General features: G+C 34.1%; 1 protein-coding gene across 1 annotated transcript; it reads left to right on the forward strand.

Annotated features, from left to right (window-relative positions):
- Positions 1 to 1,447: 1,447 nt before the first annotated feature.
- On the forward strand, positions 1,448 to 14,877 carry rab8a (RAB8A, member RAS oncogene family). Its single transcript, XM_073848403.1, has 8 exons — positions 1,448 to 1,590; positions 3,287 to 3,347; positions 3,616 to 3,676; positions 3,857 to 3,934; positions 5,735 to 5,824; positions 6,061 to 6,126; positions 6,242 to 6,292; positions 11,068 to 14,877. The coding sequence occupies exons 1-8, from the start codon at positions 1,467 to 1,469 to the stop codon at positions 11,158 to 11,160; spliced, it is 624 nt and encodes a 207-aa protein (XP_073704504.1). The 5' UTR covers positions 1,448 to 1,466; the 3' UTR covers positions 11,161 to 14,877.
- The last annotated feature ends 2,943 nt before the right edge of the window (positions 14,878 to 17,820 follow it).

Raw genomic sequence — 17,820 nt, forward strand, 5'->3', positions numbered from 1 at the left:
TTTTTGGGGCATTTTTATAGTATTTGCATAACAATTCCACCTTAAATTCTCTTTAGTTTAATTTTTTTAATTTTAAATAAATTTATTTGATCTAAAATACAATAAAAGCAGGAATAATTTATAATATTTTTATTATTAAATATCACTGCTTTCTATTGTCATATATTTTAAAATGTAATTTATTCCTGTGATCAAAGCTACATTTTCAGCATCATTACTCGTGTTTCAGTGTCACATGATCTTTCAGAAATCGTTCTAATATACTGGTTTGCTGTTCAAGAAACATTTATTATTACTATTATTACTATTATTATTATTATTCAATATTTAAAACAGTCGAGTACATTTTTCAGGATTCTTTGATGAATAGAAAGATCCAAAGATCAGCATTTATCTGAAATAAAAAGCTTTTGTAACATTATACATCATTATACATATTACAAACCATTCATACCTTTTTTTTTATTTAGCAAGGATGCTTTAATCAAAAGTGATGATAAAGAGATTTATTATGTTACTAAAGATTTCTATTTCAGATAAATGCTGTTCTTATGAACTTTCTATTCATCAAAGAAACCTGTACAATTCTTCTCAACTGTTTTTAACATAAAAAAAATAATAAATGTTTTATTGAGCAGCATATTATAATATTAGAATGATTTCTGAAGGATCATGTGACTCTAAAGACTAGAGTAATGATGAAAAAAAAAAATAGCTTTGAAACCAAAGGCATAAATAAAAATTAAAAATATATTGAAATAGAAAGAAAATATTTTAACAGTAAAAATATTTTAAAATTTTACTGTAATTTGTATCAAATAAATACAACAAACAAACAAACAAAAAACACATTCAAAATCTCAAAATATTTTGACTGGTAATATATGTAATTTATATATATATATATATATATATATATATATATATATATATATAAATAAACCTTTACATTCATATATTTATGAAAATAAAAATGGTTTTACATTAATATTATTTGCCAATAGAGCTTGACTGTAAGAAAAACACATGCCTGAGGCCTGAAACCATGTCTTAGGAAGGAATTTGACCAGCCACACACGCACTAATTAATAATGACCTTGAGGCACACACGTAAGTAATTGCTGTGATACTATGTGGTCTTGTATTATTTCAGGAAGCACATTTTACCAATCATACTACAGCGAAGACTTGGCTCATTAATATTAATCATGTACTCTGACGTTCGACGTGGCCGCTACGACAGCTGGCGAATGAGCGAATCCTACTATGACGAAGGCATACCTTCTGAATATTAATGAGGATGCGTGCCCACACGTTCCAGGAAGGTTGTGAAGCACGTTAGTTTGACCTCATTAATATTTAGTTACGCTGCCTTCGCCATAGTATGATTGGTCAGTTCCTCGCTGCTTTGCGGATTCTGCGCTGTCTGCTAAAGTACCGGGCGGGATTTCCGCAATACATTCAGTATGGCGAAGACCTACGATTATTTGTTTAAACTGCTGTTAATTGGGGATTCCGGCGTCGGGAAGACCTGTGTGCTGTTCAGATTCTCGGAGGATGCCTTTAACTCGACGTTTATTTCGACGATAGGTATTCATGCCTCTGTTTTAAAGGTTTTGAGCTCGGATAGTTTATGAAACGTCAGGCTGTGCTAACGGCTAAAGCTAATGGACCACTAACTGTCTGTTAACTGTTCGTGACTTTATGTGGTTTGTTTTGTTTCTTAACTTTGACAGTTTTGCTGGTGTTTTGTCTTTTAATGAATTGTTTTGTGCAGTGATAAGGTGTGTATTTGATGAACGTTTTATACTGGTTAACGTTACCGTCTAGCTGTTCTGACAGAATGACTCATACTAAATGATAGATTTACTTTTGTTTTCTTATTTTGTAAACTGAAATATCAAATGAATGTTCACTTTAAATGTTTAAAATATATGATTAGAAACCTGTTAGACTGTTTCACACACTAATAAGTTTAGGACTCAACATTTTACTACTATAATAACATGCATTTCCACTTTTAGTTAAATTGTTTTACATATTACTGTTACTGTGGTAGTACCATGGTACAATTATACTAATATCAGATGGTAAAATCACTGTACTTCGATATATAGATACCATGGTGCTGAATGATTACTATAGACTTTAACTGTGGTAATCCAAGTTACTTTATAGAATGAAACAGTAGTATCAGCATCTTAAAAATGTGATGATCTTATGGTAATATGTCGAAAACCATGGTACTTTTTGAGTGTGTTGATGTACACTACCAGTCAAAAGTTTTTTTACAGTAAGATTTTTAATTAAAAAACGTATCTTCTGCTCACCAAGCCTGCGTTTATTTGATCCGAAGAAGTACAACAAAACAGTAAAATTTAGAAATATTTTTATTATTTAAAAAAACTGTTTACTACTTGAATATATTTTAAAATGTAATTTATTTTTTGTGGTTTTAAAGCTGAATTTTTAGCATCATTACTCTAGTCTTTAGTGTCACATGATCCTTTAGAAATCATTCTATTATTATTTGTCAATATTTAAAACAGTACATTAAAAAAAGTACATTTCCAGGATTCTGTGATGAATAGAAAGATCTAAAGATCAGTATTTATCTGAAATAATAAGCTTTTGTACCATCACTAAACCATGCAAAAGCTTGGAGTCAGTAACTAATACTTTTATTCATCAAAAGTGACGAAGACGACAAATAAATGCAGTTCTTCTGCACTTTCTGTTTATCAAAAAAACCTGAAAAAATTCTACTCCGCTGTTTTTAACATAAATAATCAAAATAAATGTTTTTTGAGCTGCAAATCAGAATATTAGAAGGATTTCTGAAGCATCATGTGACTGGGACAATGATGCTAAAAATTCAGCTTTGAAATCATAGGAATAAATTACATTTTAAAATATATTAAAATAGAAACCAGTTATTTTAAATAAAAAAAAAATCAAAATTGTACTGTTTTTGCTGTAATTTGGATCAAATAAATGCAGGCTTGGTGAGCAGAAGAGACATTATAAAATGTATAAAAATCTTCCTGGCAGTGTATAATTCTTAAGTAAAATATATTCTGCACATGCTTATGTTTTTATTACTTTGTAATATGAAAGGGTGATTTGATGCTTGGTTTTGCCATCAATTGTTCATATAGTATGCATCCTGTTTACATTTATTTGTATGTATAAAAATACTGTGAAGTGTATATATTAGAAAGAGACACTGTATTGGGTTTACTTTTCAGCCTATGACAGTTGTTCGTTTACGTATTTTCTCTTCCAGGTATCGATTTCAAGATCAGGACAATAGAACTAGATGGCAAGAAGATAAAGTTACAGATATGGTGAGTTTCTACTTGTCTTTTCCTTCCAGAGTCACTCTCAGGACTAGTTGAACATTAGCAGATTGCTGGAATGGCATGGGCGACTTGGTTTTCTGAAGGAGCCACTGTTCGACTTGTGAAACCACGACCAGTTTAATTTCTCCTTTACATAGCAGCACGTGTTAGTGGTTGACTTTTGTCATTGTTCTGGTACCACTGTTCATCTTCCACTTTAACCGCATTTCAGCAGGGCTGCAGTTACAACACTGTTATTGTTTGATATTTACAGGGACACGGCAGGACAGGAGCGATTCCGAACGATCACGACGGCATATTACCGAGGGGCAATGGTAAGATGATGCTGAAGTATGCACTCCATTACTGTGCTTTGTTTGATGAGCTATATTTTCTTTATAAAAAGTAATGTTATTGCATTAGACTAAAACCTACTGGCTTTGTTTAGACTGGGTATAACGGCTTCCTAAAGGTTTGATTTTTTAAAAAAAAATTGTCTTGTGTTCTGATCTCAGGGTATCATGCTGGTTTATGATATTACCAATGAGAAATCATTTGACAACATCAAAAACTGGATCCGAAACATAGAGGAGGTGAGTGTTTCAGTGCCCAATTTATCTTCCTTAACAACACACTTCACATTTCTTATCTGTATTTTTTAAATGAATAATTGCATGAAAAAATTACTGTAACTCAAACAATGCGTTATTGGTTTGATTTTTATGCAAATGCATGAACTGATGAACATTTTAGTTTAAATGCATTGCAAATATTTTATTTTTTAAATATAAAATGCACAGTGCAATGGACAGCTTTTTGACTCTAGGATCTTCCAGCTACGATTTTCATAGAATGTGTGTTGTAAATAATAGTTTTTCAATATAAAAGCATGTTATGTGAATATTGTATATTATAATTTAAATTACTGTTGTCTAAACTACCAGTAATCTAATTACTAGTCATTCAGATTAGTCAACCAAACAAAAACAGTAAAATAGTGAAATATTTTTACTATTTAAAGTAACTGTTTTCTATTTGAATATATTTTAAAATGTAATTTATTCCTGTGATCAAAGCTGAATTTTTAGCATCATTATTCCAGTCACATGATCCTTCAGAAATCATTCTAATATTCTGATTTTCTGCTCAAAAAACATTGATTTTTATTATTATGTTGAAAACAGCTGAGTAGAATTTTTTTTTTTTTTTTTTTTTCTCGATGAATAGAAAGTTCAGAAGAACAGCATTAATCTGAAATAGAAGAATCACTTTTGATCAATTTAAAGCATCCTTGCTAAATAAAAGTATTAATTTCTATAATTTTATATCAAAACATTTGCCTAGAATCTAGACGCGCCCCTAGCGGCAGCAAATTACATTTGCTTCCAAGGGCAGTCTAGTTACTCTCAGTTCACTTGAGATTTCGAAAAATCCAAGATGGACCAGGCCAATCACGAGTCGGTGGGCGGGCTTAACATGATGACGACTGACCTGCGACCATAAGTTCCGTCAGACATTCTCTGGTTCTGTGAATTATGCATGAGAGAGAGAGCGATGGCTGCTGTTAGCGAACAACTTTGTCAAATCGGCATTGGCCGCCACTCTGAAAGACTTGAAGTTAAGCTTTTCTCTGAGAAAAGAACAAGAAACTGCACTGAGGTCGTTCTTACAAAAGAAGGATGGTATTTGGAGTTTTGCCAACCGGATACGGCAAAAGTTTGATCTACCAGCTAGCTCCGTCACCTTCTTCGTTGCTCTGATTGGTTGTAGCGCTATCCTATTGCGTGGAGAGGGAGTTTGAAAGACAACTGTTTATCCCACCCCTCCGGTTGAGCCCTGTCTATGGAGAGTGCCCAGACCCTACATTTATGTGGGTCTGGCTTGTCAGGCTATCAAAAAATAATACAAACCAACAAAAATTACACTGACTTGAAATGTATAGTGTATAATGTTACAAAAGCTTTTTATTTCAGATAAATGCTGATCATTGGTTCTTTCTATTAATCAAAGCATCCTAAAAACAACTGTTTTAAATAATAATAATAATATAAAAAAAAATTTGAACAGCAAATCAGCATATTAGAACGATTTTTAAAGAATCATGTGACACTGAATCCTTGAGTAACGATGCTGAAAATTCATCTTTGATGACAGGAATTAATTACATTTTAAAATATATTCACATAGAAAGCAGTTATTTTAAATAGTAAAATTATTTCACATTATTACTGATTTTGCTGTATTTTCAATCAAATAAATGCAGGCTTGGTGAGCAGAAGAGAATTCTTTAAAAAACAAAATCTTGTTTGTAGTGTTGCACATCCTTCCTAATAATGTTTGCATATTCAGTAGCAAGTTATTACAGCTCATGCTCTTGTATGTTTTTAACCCAGCATGCATCAGCGGATGTAGAAAAAATGATTTTGGGGAACAAATGTGACATTAATGAGAAGAGGCAGGTGTCTAAAGACAGAGGCGAGAAGGTGAGTAGATCATTTTGTCTTATACTTTTTTCTCCCAAAAGTTTGCTTGTATAATAGTATTTTAACTTTCATTGTGTAAGACTCTACAGCATTGATGCCACCTTCAACAAGAATGCATTTAGTTAATAATCTATACCTGCACTACCACAAATGGCTACAACTGCTAAACACTCTGTAATCATCCAGATAAATCATAATTGTGTTTTAAATACTAAATTCTTCCTGTACTCTTTCAGCTGGCGTTAGAGTATGGCATCAAGTTCATGGAGACGAGTGCGAAGGCTAACATCAACGTTGAGAATGTAAGTGTAAATGGCTTTTACGAAGTCCTCATTTAGTTTCCTTATCATATCTGCAGCTGATTGAGCGTTTAAAGGTCTAATCGAGACATAATGACGTTTTCTGCTCTACTTACAGGCATTCTTAACACTCGCCAGGGACATAAAATCAAAGATGGACACGAAATTGGTAAGACGTTACCTTTGTGTGCTTTAGGTTTGTGTAAAAATGAATTTAGATTGATAATGGGGTAACAGTTTACAGTAAGGTTTTATTTAGTACTGACCTGAATAAGATATTTCCCATAAAAGACGTTTACATATAGTTCACAAGAAAAAATAATGGCTGAATTTATAAAAATGACCCTGTTCAAAAGTTTACATACACTTGATTCTTAAAACTGTGTTTTTACCTGAATGATCCACAGCTGTATTTTTTATTTATTTATTTATTTTTTGCTTAGTGGTAGTTGTTCATGAGACCCTTGTTTGTCCTGAACAGTTCAACTGGTTCTATGGTTTTAAAGCATTTTTAGGGCCCGAGCCCAAAAGGGCGAAGGCCCTATTGTTTTTCTAAGGATTATTATTATTATTATTATTATTATTATTATTTTTTTTTTTTTTTTTTTTCAATGTTTTGGGGGATTTCGGGGGCCTTAACATACACGAAAACTCTTGAAACTTTGCACACACATTGGAACCTGCGGCCATCAGGGCCGGACAGACTTTGACATGGGGGGGTCACCTGGGGGGGGCATGGCACAGCGTTAAAAATTGCGACTTTTGAAGGGCTCTGGAGCGCACAACGGTTGATCTACAGTCACCAAAATTCATACACATATAGACCTCATCGGGCCGAACAACTTCCGTGCTCACAGTCCGTGCTTCACCAAACAGGAAGTCAGCTATTCAGGGATGTCTAAAAAGCGCATGCAATGGAATTTGAAATACTCCTCCTAGACCTTTCACCGATGGCCACCAAACTCGGTCAGCATGATCTCAAGACATTGGGGACGCAAAATTGCCAGGGGATTTTTGATATCTCGAACGGTTTGGCCGTGGCGGGGCGACAAAGTTATGGCGAGAAATGAGAAACAGGAAGTGTCTAATAACTTTAACACACTTTGTCTGATTTTGACCAAACTTCAGCAGTTTGTTCATCTTATGATGCCGATCACAGAGATGTGACTATTAGGAGTCAAAGTTATAGCGCCACCAACTGGCAGCACAAAGCGCAACGTTTTCTAAATGCTTTTAAATCAACCTCTTAATTTTACTCAATTTGCTTCAAACTTCTTCTCAATAATGTTGAAACACGGCCAATGAGAATCTGTGAATTGCATTATCAATAACTTTTATCATGTTGCCATGGCAACGTGTCAAACTTTAACTTTAGCTTTTTGTGTTTTGGAGCCACTTAAAATAATCAGAATTTCATGAAACTTCACACACACATCTGTATTAATGATATTTAGACACTGATAAAAGCCCATAAATGGGCGTGGAGCAGGCGCTCCATAGCGCCACCTTTTGACAAAAGTTGGGGGTTTAGTTTGTCCTACAGTCACCAAACTCGGTACATATATTGATCTCATCAAGCCAGAAACATTTCTAATTTACACCCATTAGCTACGATCGACAGGAAGTCGGCTATTTTGATTTGAATGTGGATATTTGGAAAAATCAGGCTGTGGAATTTTATATACTTCTCTCGGGAAAACCAACCAATTCACACCAAACTTTTTTGACATGATGCCAACATTCTGAAGATTCTAAATTGCGAGCAGATTTAGGATATCTTGAACGGTGTTGATGTGGTGATTGATTGAAATCGGAGTAAAAAAAGATAGCCGTAATTTTATTATATATAATAAAATTACGGCTATCTTTTTTTACTCCGATTATATAAGATATATCTTTAAAGTGCAGCATCCAAAGTCTTTGAAACTTTTTTCATACAGACTACTAGTCATTCTGATCAGACACTGTTCATTTCATAATTATACAAAGATCTATGAATTAATGAAAATTAAAAAACAAATCTGATCCCTCTCTGCTCTGCACTTATGTGTGTGCGTGGTAAGTGGGTGTGTGTTTTTTGAGTGTTAGGGTGAGAGTGGGGAGGGGGGATGGGTGGAAAGAGAGAGTCAGAGAGGAGGAGATAGAAGGGAATATTTAAACTCTTGGTTGTTTATTCATTAGGATGTGAATTAGGGCTGGGTATTGTGACCAATTTGGCAATTCGATTCAATTGTTATTTTTATGGTTTCGATTCAATTCGATTCGATTCGATATCGATTAGCTATCAATATTTCATTTAAAATGTTAGTTTTGCAGACATGGGATCACTATTTTGATATAAATGCTGGTAACTTAAAACTCCCCTACTTAAGTTTATTACTGAAATACACATCTACATTAATAATAGGGTGCACACAGTTGTTTATTTTAAACAACTTTAATTTTAAATGAATACTGTAACAAGAAGTCATAAATATGTGCATCCAATGTACACCATGTAAACAAACTGCAAAATGCACATTACTGTAAAAAAATAAAAAGACTAAATGTGCAACAGTGAAATCTATTAAGAACTTCAAACATGTTTAAGAAAAATTTTTTTTTTCTAAATTCAAATCAGGCCCATCATAAAGCCCTTGTCTGCATATACAAAACATTCTAACTGTCCATAAAACTAACAGTTCTTAACTACAGCCTAATAATTTTTGGTCACCAGATTTTTTTTGCAAAAAAATTACACCCATTAGCTACAACCAACAGGAAGTCAGCTATTTTGATTTGAATGTGGATTTTTGGAAAAATATAGCTGAATAAATTCATATCACTCATAGCAGAATCAGACACCAAACTTTGTCAACATGGTGTCAAGATACTGAAGATGTTAAAATGTGAACGGCTTTGGGATATCTTGAACGGTGTTGATGTGGTGATTTATGAAAGTAACAGTAAAAAAGATGGAGAGTTATTTCCATATATCTTTAAATTGCATTATTCTAACTCATCAAAACTTTTTACATATAAAGAACAAGAAATTCTTAGGAAATACGTGTAGTTTCAAAATGTTATCATGCTCAGAGGCCCCAAAAACATTAAAAGTGTCATATAAATTGTCAGATTAAAGCTCTAGTACCAGGGATGAACACTAGAGGTCCTCATAAGATAAGGAATCGTTTGAACAATAATGCTATTTAGCTCATTCTCAGTGTATAAGAATGAAAATAATCAGAATCAGTTGATATATACTGTTCTGTCAGTGTACTTTTACATAATTATTTTGTATAGGTGCTTAAAGAGCATTAAAATCTTTTTTTTAATCTTTTAAGGAAAAATTATATGATTTATATACATATATAGACTCTCACTGATAGAACAAAAAATCTTATAAGTATGACACTATACTGCACAGTTCACTTAATTAGAATGAGAAACAAATACATCAACTAAGTTAATATGTATTTATTTTTAATATATTTGTTTATAATTATTTCACAGATGCTTATGGATCATTAAAATAATATTTAAAAATGGTTGTAGATCATAAAACATGGTAACTATTTAAAATAGGGTCTCTTTTGTTAACAATGGTTAATGAACTAACACACGAACAAACAACGAACAATATATTTGTACTCGATTTTCTTCAAACTTCATCAGAATGATGTAAAAACACGGCCGATGAGAGTCTGTAAAGGCGTCTCTGATGCATCAAATGCTGTTGCCATGGCAAATAAATAAAAATACAAAATACATTCAAATATTTGTTTCCTGGGTTTTTGAGGCAGATAGCGTGCCTAGAATTTCATTTTCCATTTTCAATTTTCAATAATTTATTATATATTTCAACGCTGCTTGCAGCTTTAATTGTGTATTTGAACCCTTTCCAGTTGACTGTATGATTATGAGATCCATCTTTTCACACTGAGGACAACTGAGGGACTCATAAGGAACTATTACAGAAGGTTCAAACGCTCACTGATGCTCCAGAAGGAAAAAAAAAAAAAAAACATGATGCATTGAGAGCTGGGGGGTGAAAACTTTTTGAATTTGAAGATCAGGGAAATTTAATTTATTTTGTCTTATGAGAACATTGAAGTATCTTCTGTAGCTTCTGTACTACATGATGGCAAAATAAGAAAAAATTACACACCTTCATTCTGTTCAAAAGTTTTCACCCCCAGCTCTTAATGCATGTTTTTTCCTTCTGGAGCGTCAGTGAGTGTTTGAACCTTCTGTAATAGTTGTATGTCAGTCCCTCAGTTGTCCTCAGTGTGAAAAGATGGATCTCAAAATCCTACAGTCATTGTTAGAGAGGGCTAAAAATCCAAAGAATTTGTGGGACCTGAAGGATTTTTCTGAAGAACAGTGGTTGTTTAACTGTTCAGGACAAACAAGGGACTCAGGAACAACTATCACTAAACAAACAAACAAAAAAGTATTAAGTACACAGTATTAAACATCAAGCATATGTAAACTTTTAAACAGGGTAGTTTTTATAAATAAATAAACCATTATTTTCTCTTGTGGACTATGAAAGTCTTATATTATCATATCTGTATAAATATAATGCTTATTGGCAAAAAAAAATATGACAGCCAATTTCAGATGTAAAAATGAATATTTAAATATTGCAGTGCATTTGAACTTTAATCACAATTTACGAAAACACTGTTGAAGTCAAGTTTACATACACCTTGCAGAATCTGCAAAATGTTAATTTTACCAAAATAAGAGATCACACAAAACTCTTATGCTCTTTTATTTAGTACTGACCTGAAAAAGACATTTGACATAAAACTGTTAAATTAAAAATGAGATCATAATGCATTATAATTTTCATTATGAGGCATAATTAATGCATTAAAATATATTTGCAGTAATTGTACAGAATGCAGTAATAGTGAGAGTCTTGAGTCTGATGAGGTTTGTTTTTCTCTGCTCACACAGGAGGGCAACAATCCTCAGAGCAGCAACCATGGAGTGAAAATTACCACTGAACAGCAGAAAAAGAGCAGCTTCTTTCGCTGTGTGCTACTGTGAAGACCAAGGCCTTACTGTCCGCCGCCCGTGGGCTGGACACGACTGGACTATGCTCTCCCTCTTAGCACTCCTCCTCCTCCTTCCTCTTTTATCTCATCTCTCCTTCTCTGTTGCGCTCTTCCAGCCCTAGGGCCGTCCGAGTTCCTGGCTCCTCTTATCTTCTTCCATTGACAGATCAGCGATGCTTTTGACCCCCAGACCTCTCGCTTACGACCCTTCCCCGATGAAACTGAGGTGGGAAAGCATTTGTTCTACAAGTCAAGGTGAAGAGCAGGATGCTGATGCATCGTCGCAGTAAACGTGCACCTAAAGAAGATCCCACGTCTTTGTTTCAATCGCTCGTTTCGAGCACAACTGCCAAAATTGATCCATTCCTTCACGGCGACCTAGAAGTCAGGCCGCAGAGCGTGAGCTGATATTGAGCCAGTTTGAGAGTTAATTAACGTGGGACTTTCTATTATCATTCCATTTTATTTTTCAGCCCTCATGCATTTTTCGACAATCACAGTAGAGGAATATTATAACCCACCTCTTAGATTCTTTCTCCTTTTTTTCATTTTTAAAAAAAACCACATTTCTGTTTTCGCCCCCACTTTTACGCAAAAGTGTTGCAGTCAAGGTTTCATAAACAAATGAAGATCCTGCTTTTTATTCATTAAGACGTGTTTGCTGCCTAGTTAAAACTAACCTCCCTTTTTTTAACATGCACACAAAGCTATTTCCAAATAGTTCAGTCTTTTATGCAGTAGCGCTAGCTTTCGTTTTAACATTCCTTCGAATACATCCAAAACTCAGGTCTTGTTTTATTACGACCTGAAAACGTCCCAACATGATTGCGAAATCGAGTCTAATTGAATGAAACTGACACGTAGCCCTTAATAGGATGCGGAAATCCTGCGTTTGTAGTATTAAGAAGTATGCGTAACCAAAAGCAATGAGAAAGGGTGACTGTGTAACCTGAAAAGCAGAGCTATACTTGAGAAAGCACCTCCCGTATACAGAAGTCCATGCACTTTATCAGTATCCTTTGTGTTGTGTGTGTGTGTAGTTTGTGCCAAGTGATAGTTTTGCATCATAAAGTCAGGCTTTTTTACATGGTTACATGGAGTATGACCTGCCGAATTCATGTTTGTTGAGATTAAGGCGTTTTCATTCCCCCAAGGAACATGATAGTAAGCCAGAGCTAGTTTTATGCATTGGCTGCTATTGGTTCAGTTTGAATAAATAGTCTTCTATCAGTTGTTTTGTTAATTTGTTCATATTTCTTCTGTATTACGAACGGACTGTAAATGTAGCACCTGAATTGCAGTCCTACAGCATGTCAGTCTTATTAGTTGGGGTTGCACAAGCTAAAAACAAACAGATTTGGTTCATATGACTAGGCTTAACTACCCAGAATACAGTAATCCACCATTCCTGAGTTCTGAATGGTATGTTGTCATAAGCACATGCTTATAATTAAGGCAAGACATGCAATGCTAGAGAGTTGCACTGCCCTTCAAAAGCAAACTACAGTTGGATATTTTGTCAAACCAGCCTGTCACAAATTCTGTAGTTTTGCCTTTGCATTGCAGTATACTCAAATGTATGTTTTGTAGTCATATTGTAAAATAAAACACGTTGGTTGGTGCAGTTGTGTTCACCAGCAGTAGGTCAGGAAACTTTTCCACTCGCTTCAGCAACCATTAGCTTTGTGAGAATCTCACAAAACCTGACAAGATCAAATTTCACCCCAAAACCAGTTTTTGCATTTTGTTATTATTAAAAATTAAGTTCTGTGTACATAAACTAAAACTTGTTCACATATCAGGACAGATGTTATACTAGCTTTAAAAAAAATAATTGAAAAACTTTTTTATATAATGAAAATTTGAAAAGTTCACTTCCAGAACAAAAATTTAGAGATGACGTACTGACCCCTTGTCTTCCAAGATGTTCATGTCTTTCTTTCTTCAATCATAATGATATTGTTTTTAGAGAAAAACATTTCGGGATTCTTCATATAGTGGACTTTAATAGTGCCCTAAGTTTGAACTTCCAAAATGCAGTTTAAATTTGGATTCAAACGATCCCAAATGAGGAAGAAATTATAGTAAAAATTTTTTATTATTATTTTTTTTTTTTATAAAATAAATTGTATGTACTTTTTAACCTCAAACGCTCGTTTTTTTCTTTTTTCTTTTTTCTGGTTCAAGACAGTCAGGGTATGTTCTCATCTCATCTCCTACATTGCTGTTTTACCTTTTTTGTTAAGGGTGTTTGATCCTCTTTGCATGGTCGCTTTGCAAACACTGGGTCAGTACTTATGCAACAATGTAGGATGATTCTGAAAAGATTTTTAAGATAAGGGAGAAAATAAGATGGGAATTTTTCGACATGCCATTTTGAACCAGAAAAAAAGCTAGCTCAAACAGTGCAAGCCAAGATGAGCGTTTGAGGTTAATTGTATTTTTAAAAAAAAGGAAAGACCCTTCTTTGAAGATGCATTTAAACTGCATTTTATAAGTTCAAACTCGGGGCACCATAGAATATGGAGAAAAATCCTGAAATGTTCTCTTCAAAAAAACAAATTCTTTATGACTGACGAAAGAAAGACATGAACACCTTGGAGGAGGTGGAGTACATTATCTCAATTTTTGTTTTGGAAGTGAACTTCTCTAATAGTTGAAAATGTCACAAAAATGTTCTATAAATATGTTTTGGGGTGAAATGTGACCTGGATGTGTTTTTAAGACTTTAAAAGACTTAAGCACAGTGTTTGACAGTTTTTTTTTTTTCTTTTTCTTTTCTCTTTCCTGAACAGAAGTGCATGAAATTCTCCTCTTGCTGCAATATGGCGCCTTCTAAAAATGGCCACTTTTCCTTTTTTTTCCATGCTTAAATATTGACCAACTTGAAATGACTTCCTGTTTGCACCTTGTTCTCTTTCCACCTCAAGGAGATGCCGTTTTGGGTTAGAAGCTGTATGTCGGTGTGACAGAGGTCATCTGTACCCATAGCATTTCCCTTCTTCTCCCTGTCCAATAATGTCCCCAACTTGCCGTTTGTCTTAATAACTAATACTTGATCTTTCATTTTGGATCTATGCATCATGAAGGTGATACTGTTGACCTCCTGTATATTTTGTCTCTGTCTCTCTGTGTCTGTGTGTGTGTATTATTTTCTATTGATTGAGCGATGGTCTAGTTGTCTGTTTTGAGCTTTAGAGGACAGTCTCCATGGTAATGGACCTCAAATGCATTTTAATCTGGCCTTGATAAAATAAAATGAATAGCTGGTAATAGCTGGCAAATTTTTTTTATTGGATTCGCAAACCAACCAAGTGGAAAAGAACATTAGCAAACAGGTACCACTTAACAAATTCTGTCTTAACAAACGGCTTTGCAGTCAATGTCGTGTTTGAGCAGCGATGCATACGTCTGTCGATCTTGCTGTTTAGTTTGTCTTTCTTGTATTTTCTTGATTTGAAAACTGTCATCCATATCATTTACAGATTCTTTTATATGACCATGTTTTCATTTGTCGATTGTGAGGTAACTGGGGAGATCGGTAAATTACATTTTGGTATATAAACAAAAAACAGAAACAATTGTAAATAACTCTAAAAAGAGATCTACTTAAATTGTACTGTACTTTCTAAAAACATTGAGAAACTGATCTACAGTTTGTGTAGATATCTGTACTTTTGATTTATTAAAATAAGATTCTTTTAAGAGATGGATCTGTGTGTGTTTGATATTGACGGAAGAATTATTTTCAGGTGTTGATTTTTGCTGTAGGCCACCTAACAAAATAAGCTTTGCTTTAAAAGTCTGCATTCCGGACCCAACCCGAGCAGAAAGCCACGCTTGGAGAACCAAAATCTTCATAAAGTTTTTTTTTTTTTTTTTTTTCCAAAACCATGTTGTTGTTAACTCCTGACCTGAGCCCCAAAACAACTTGTGCTACTGTTTTCGTAATTAAATTAAGTTTTGTATGTAATAATGGCAAAGTGATTATAATTCAGTTTTTTTTAAGTTAATTAATTTAGAAAAAAAAAAAAGCGTTTGAAGCATTTTGTTATATATAAGCTTTGTGTATGTCAAAGTAACGACCAAATGTCCAGCAGCAGACGGCGAGTTGATTATAGTCTGTTTGATAAATTTTGCCCTGTCAAATCAGGACTTGGCTAAAAATAAATCTATAGCTTTAAAACAGTATAACTGCTAGTTTAAATGTTTAACCTATATAAATGTGCTTTATTAGGCGCATATCCAAGCATTTGTGCTGAGAGGGGAAGCTAAAACTACGTTTTTTAGGACATGGAGTCGCCAACGCGATCATTTACATTTTTTTAATTTAAAACGCCTTATTTTTGGTCAAAATGGTAACAGTTATACGTCATTCGTAACTGTAAAGGGTCTACTTTTTTGTGTGCACTCACAATATCAATAAAACAGTCTGCTTTTGTAAAATAAAGAAAAACAGGATGTGCTTTCTGCAGTCTCAAAAATGAACTGAAACTCAGCGAATACATGCATGATAAATACATATGTAGAAAGCTTTAAATTACTACTTAAACTAAAATTGAAAACAAAAACTCTTTCATTATGTAGCTAATCCTTTAAAGATGCTTTTCTTGTGATGCACGAATAAATGTCCAAATAAAAGGTGGTAGCGGTCGGTAACTCTGGTGAAATTTGAACGGGAGCGGCGGTCTAACAATTTCACGTTCCTGACATCCTTTCTGAACAGCATATCTGTGCTTTACTCATTCTTATTGAGCACCTGTACGGCCTGCGCTCAGGACTGTTATGTACACACTGCACACATGGACCAGTGCTTTCTGCTTCATGCATTTTATTGGCAAGGTCTCATGGACATGGGCGCCGTTTTTTTTTTTTTTTTTTCTCCCTTCTGTGGGCAACTGTTTATCAGTTTATCAGTGCTCAAAGCCACGCTTGGAAAGCCAAAATCTTCATAAGGTTAAATACTGACTGTTTTTTTTTTCGCAAAACCGTGTCGTTGTTAACTCCTGACCCGAGCCTGTCTTTTTTCCCCTTCACCCAAAACAACTTGTACTACTGTTTTAGCAATTAAAATGGTTCAGTTTTGTAGGTAATAATGGCAAAGTGATTATAATTAAAAAATGTTTTAGTTAATTTAGAAAGCATGTGGAGCATTTTCGTTTGTTAAATATAAGCTGTGTGTTTCTCAAAGTAATGACCAAGAGGCCAGCGGCAGACAACGAATTGATTTAGTCTGTTTGATCAATTTTGCCTTCTCAAATTATAACTTGCCTAAAATAAAATCTATAGATTTAAAACAGTTAAAGCATATAACAACACTAGTTTTAAATGTTTAACCTATATAAATGTGCGCTATTAATCGTTTGTGCTGAGAGTGGAAGCTAAAACGCATTTTTTAGGACACGGAGGCACAAGCACGATCATTTACACTTTTATTTCAGTGGAAACTATTTAAAACATGCAGTTATTTTTGGTCAAAAAGCTAACAGTCATTTGGAACTGTAAAGGGTCTACTTTTTGTGTGCACTCACATTATCAATAAAACAGTGTGCTTTTGTAAAATAAAGAAAAACAGGATGTGCTTTCTGCAGTCTCAAAAATGAACTGAAACTCAGCGAATACATGCATGATAAATATATATGTAGAAAGCTTTAAATTACTACTTAAACTAAAATTGAAAACAAAAACTCTTTCATTATGTAGCTAATCCTTTAAAGATGCTTTTCTTGTGATGCGCGAATAAATGTCCAAATAAAACGTGGTAGCGGTCGGTAACTCTGGTGAAATTTGAACGGGAGCGGGCGGTCTAACAATTTCACGTTCCTGACATCCTTTCTGAACAGCATATCTGTGCTTTACTCATTCTTATTGAGCACCTGTACGGCCTGCGCTCAGGACTGTTATGTACACACTGCACACATGGACCAGTGCTTTCTGCTTCATGCATTTTATTGGCAAGGTCTCATGGACATGGGTGGCGTTTTTTTTTTTTTTTTTCTGTGGGCAACTGTTTATCAGTTTATCAGTGCTCAAAGCCACGCTTGGAAATCCAAAGTCTTCATAAGGTTAAATACTGACTGTTTTTTTTTTTTCGCAAAACCGTGTCGTTGTTGTTAACTCCTGACCCGAGCCTGTCTTTTTTCCCCTTCACCCAAAACAACTTGTACTACTGTTTTAGCAATTAAAATGGTTCAGTTTTGTAGGTAATAATGGCAAAGTGATTATAATAAAAAAATGTTTTAGTTAATTTAGAAAGCATGTGGAGCATTTTTGTTTGTTAAATATAAGCTGTGTGTTTCTCAAAGTAATGACCAAGAGGCCAGCGGCAGACAACGAATTGATTTAGTCTGTTTGATCAATTTTGCCTTCTCAAATTATAACTTGCCTAAAATAAAATCTATAGATTTAAAACAGTTAAAGCATATAACAACACTAGTTTTAAACGTTTAACCTATATAAATGTGCGCTATTAATCGTTTGTGCTGAGAGTGGAAGCTAAAACGCATTTTTTAGGACATGGAAGCACAAGCGCGATCATTTACACTTTTATTTCAGTGGAAACTATTTAAAACATGCAGTTATTTTTGGTCAAAAAGCTAACAGTCATTTGGAACTGTAAAGGGTCTACTTTTTTGTGCGCACTCACATTATT

This window comes from Garra rufa, chromosome 10 (genome assembly GCF_049309525.1).
Source record: "Garra rufa chromosome 10, GarRuf1.0, whole genome shotgun sequence".
Taxonomy (NCBI): domain Eukaryota; kingdom Metazoa; phylum Chordata; class Actinopteri; order Cypriniformes; family Cyprinidae; genus Garra; species Garra rufa.

Bases quoted from the DNA above. Each gene is read 5' to 3' on its own strand.
- rab8a (XM_073848403.1), top strand. From the start codon at position 1,467: ATGGCGAAGACCTACGATTATTTGTTTAAACTGCTGTTAATTGGGGAT. The intron at 5,825-6,060 runs GTGAGTAGATCA...GTACTCTTTCAG, and splicing joins CTAAAGACAGAGGCGAGAAG to CTGGCGTTAGAGTATGGCAT. The intron at 6,127-6,241 runs GTAAGTGTAAAT...CTCTACTTACAG, and splicing joins CTAACATCAACGTTGAGAAT to GCATTCTTAACACTCGCCAG.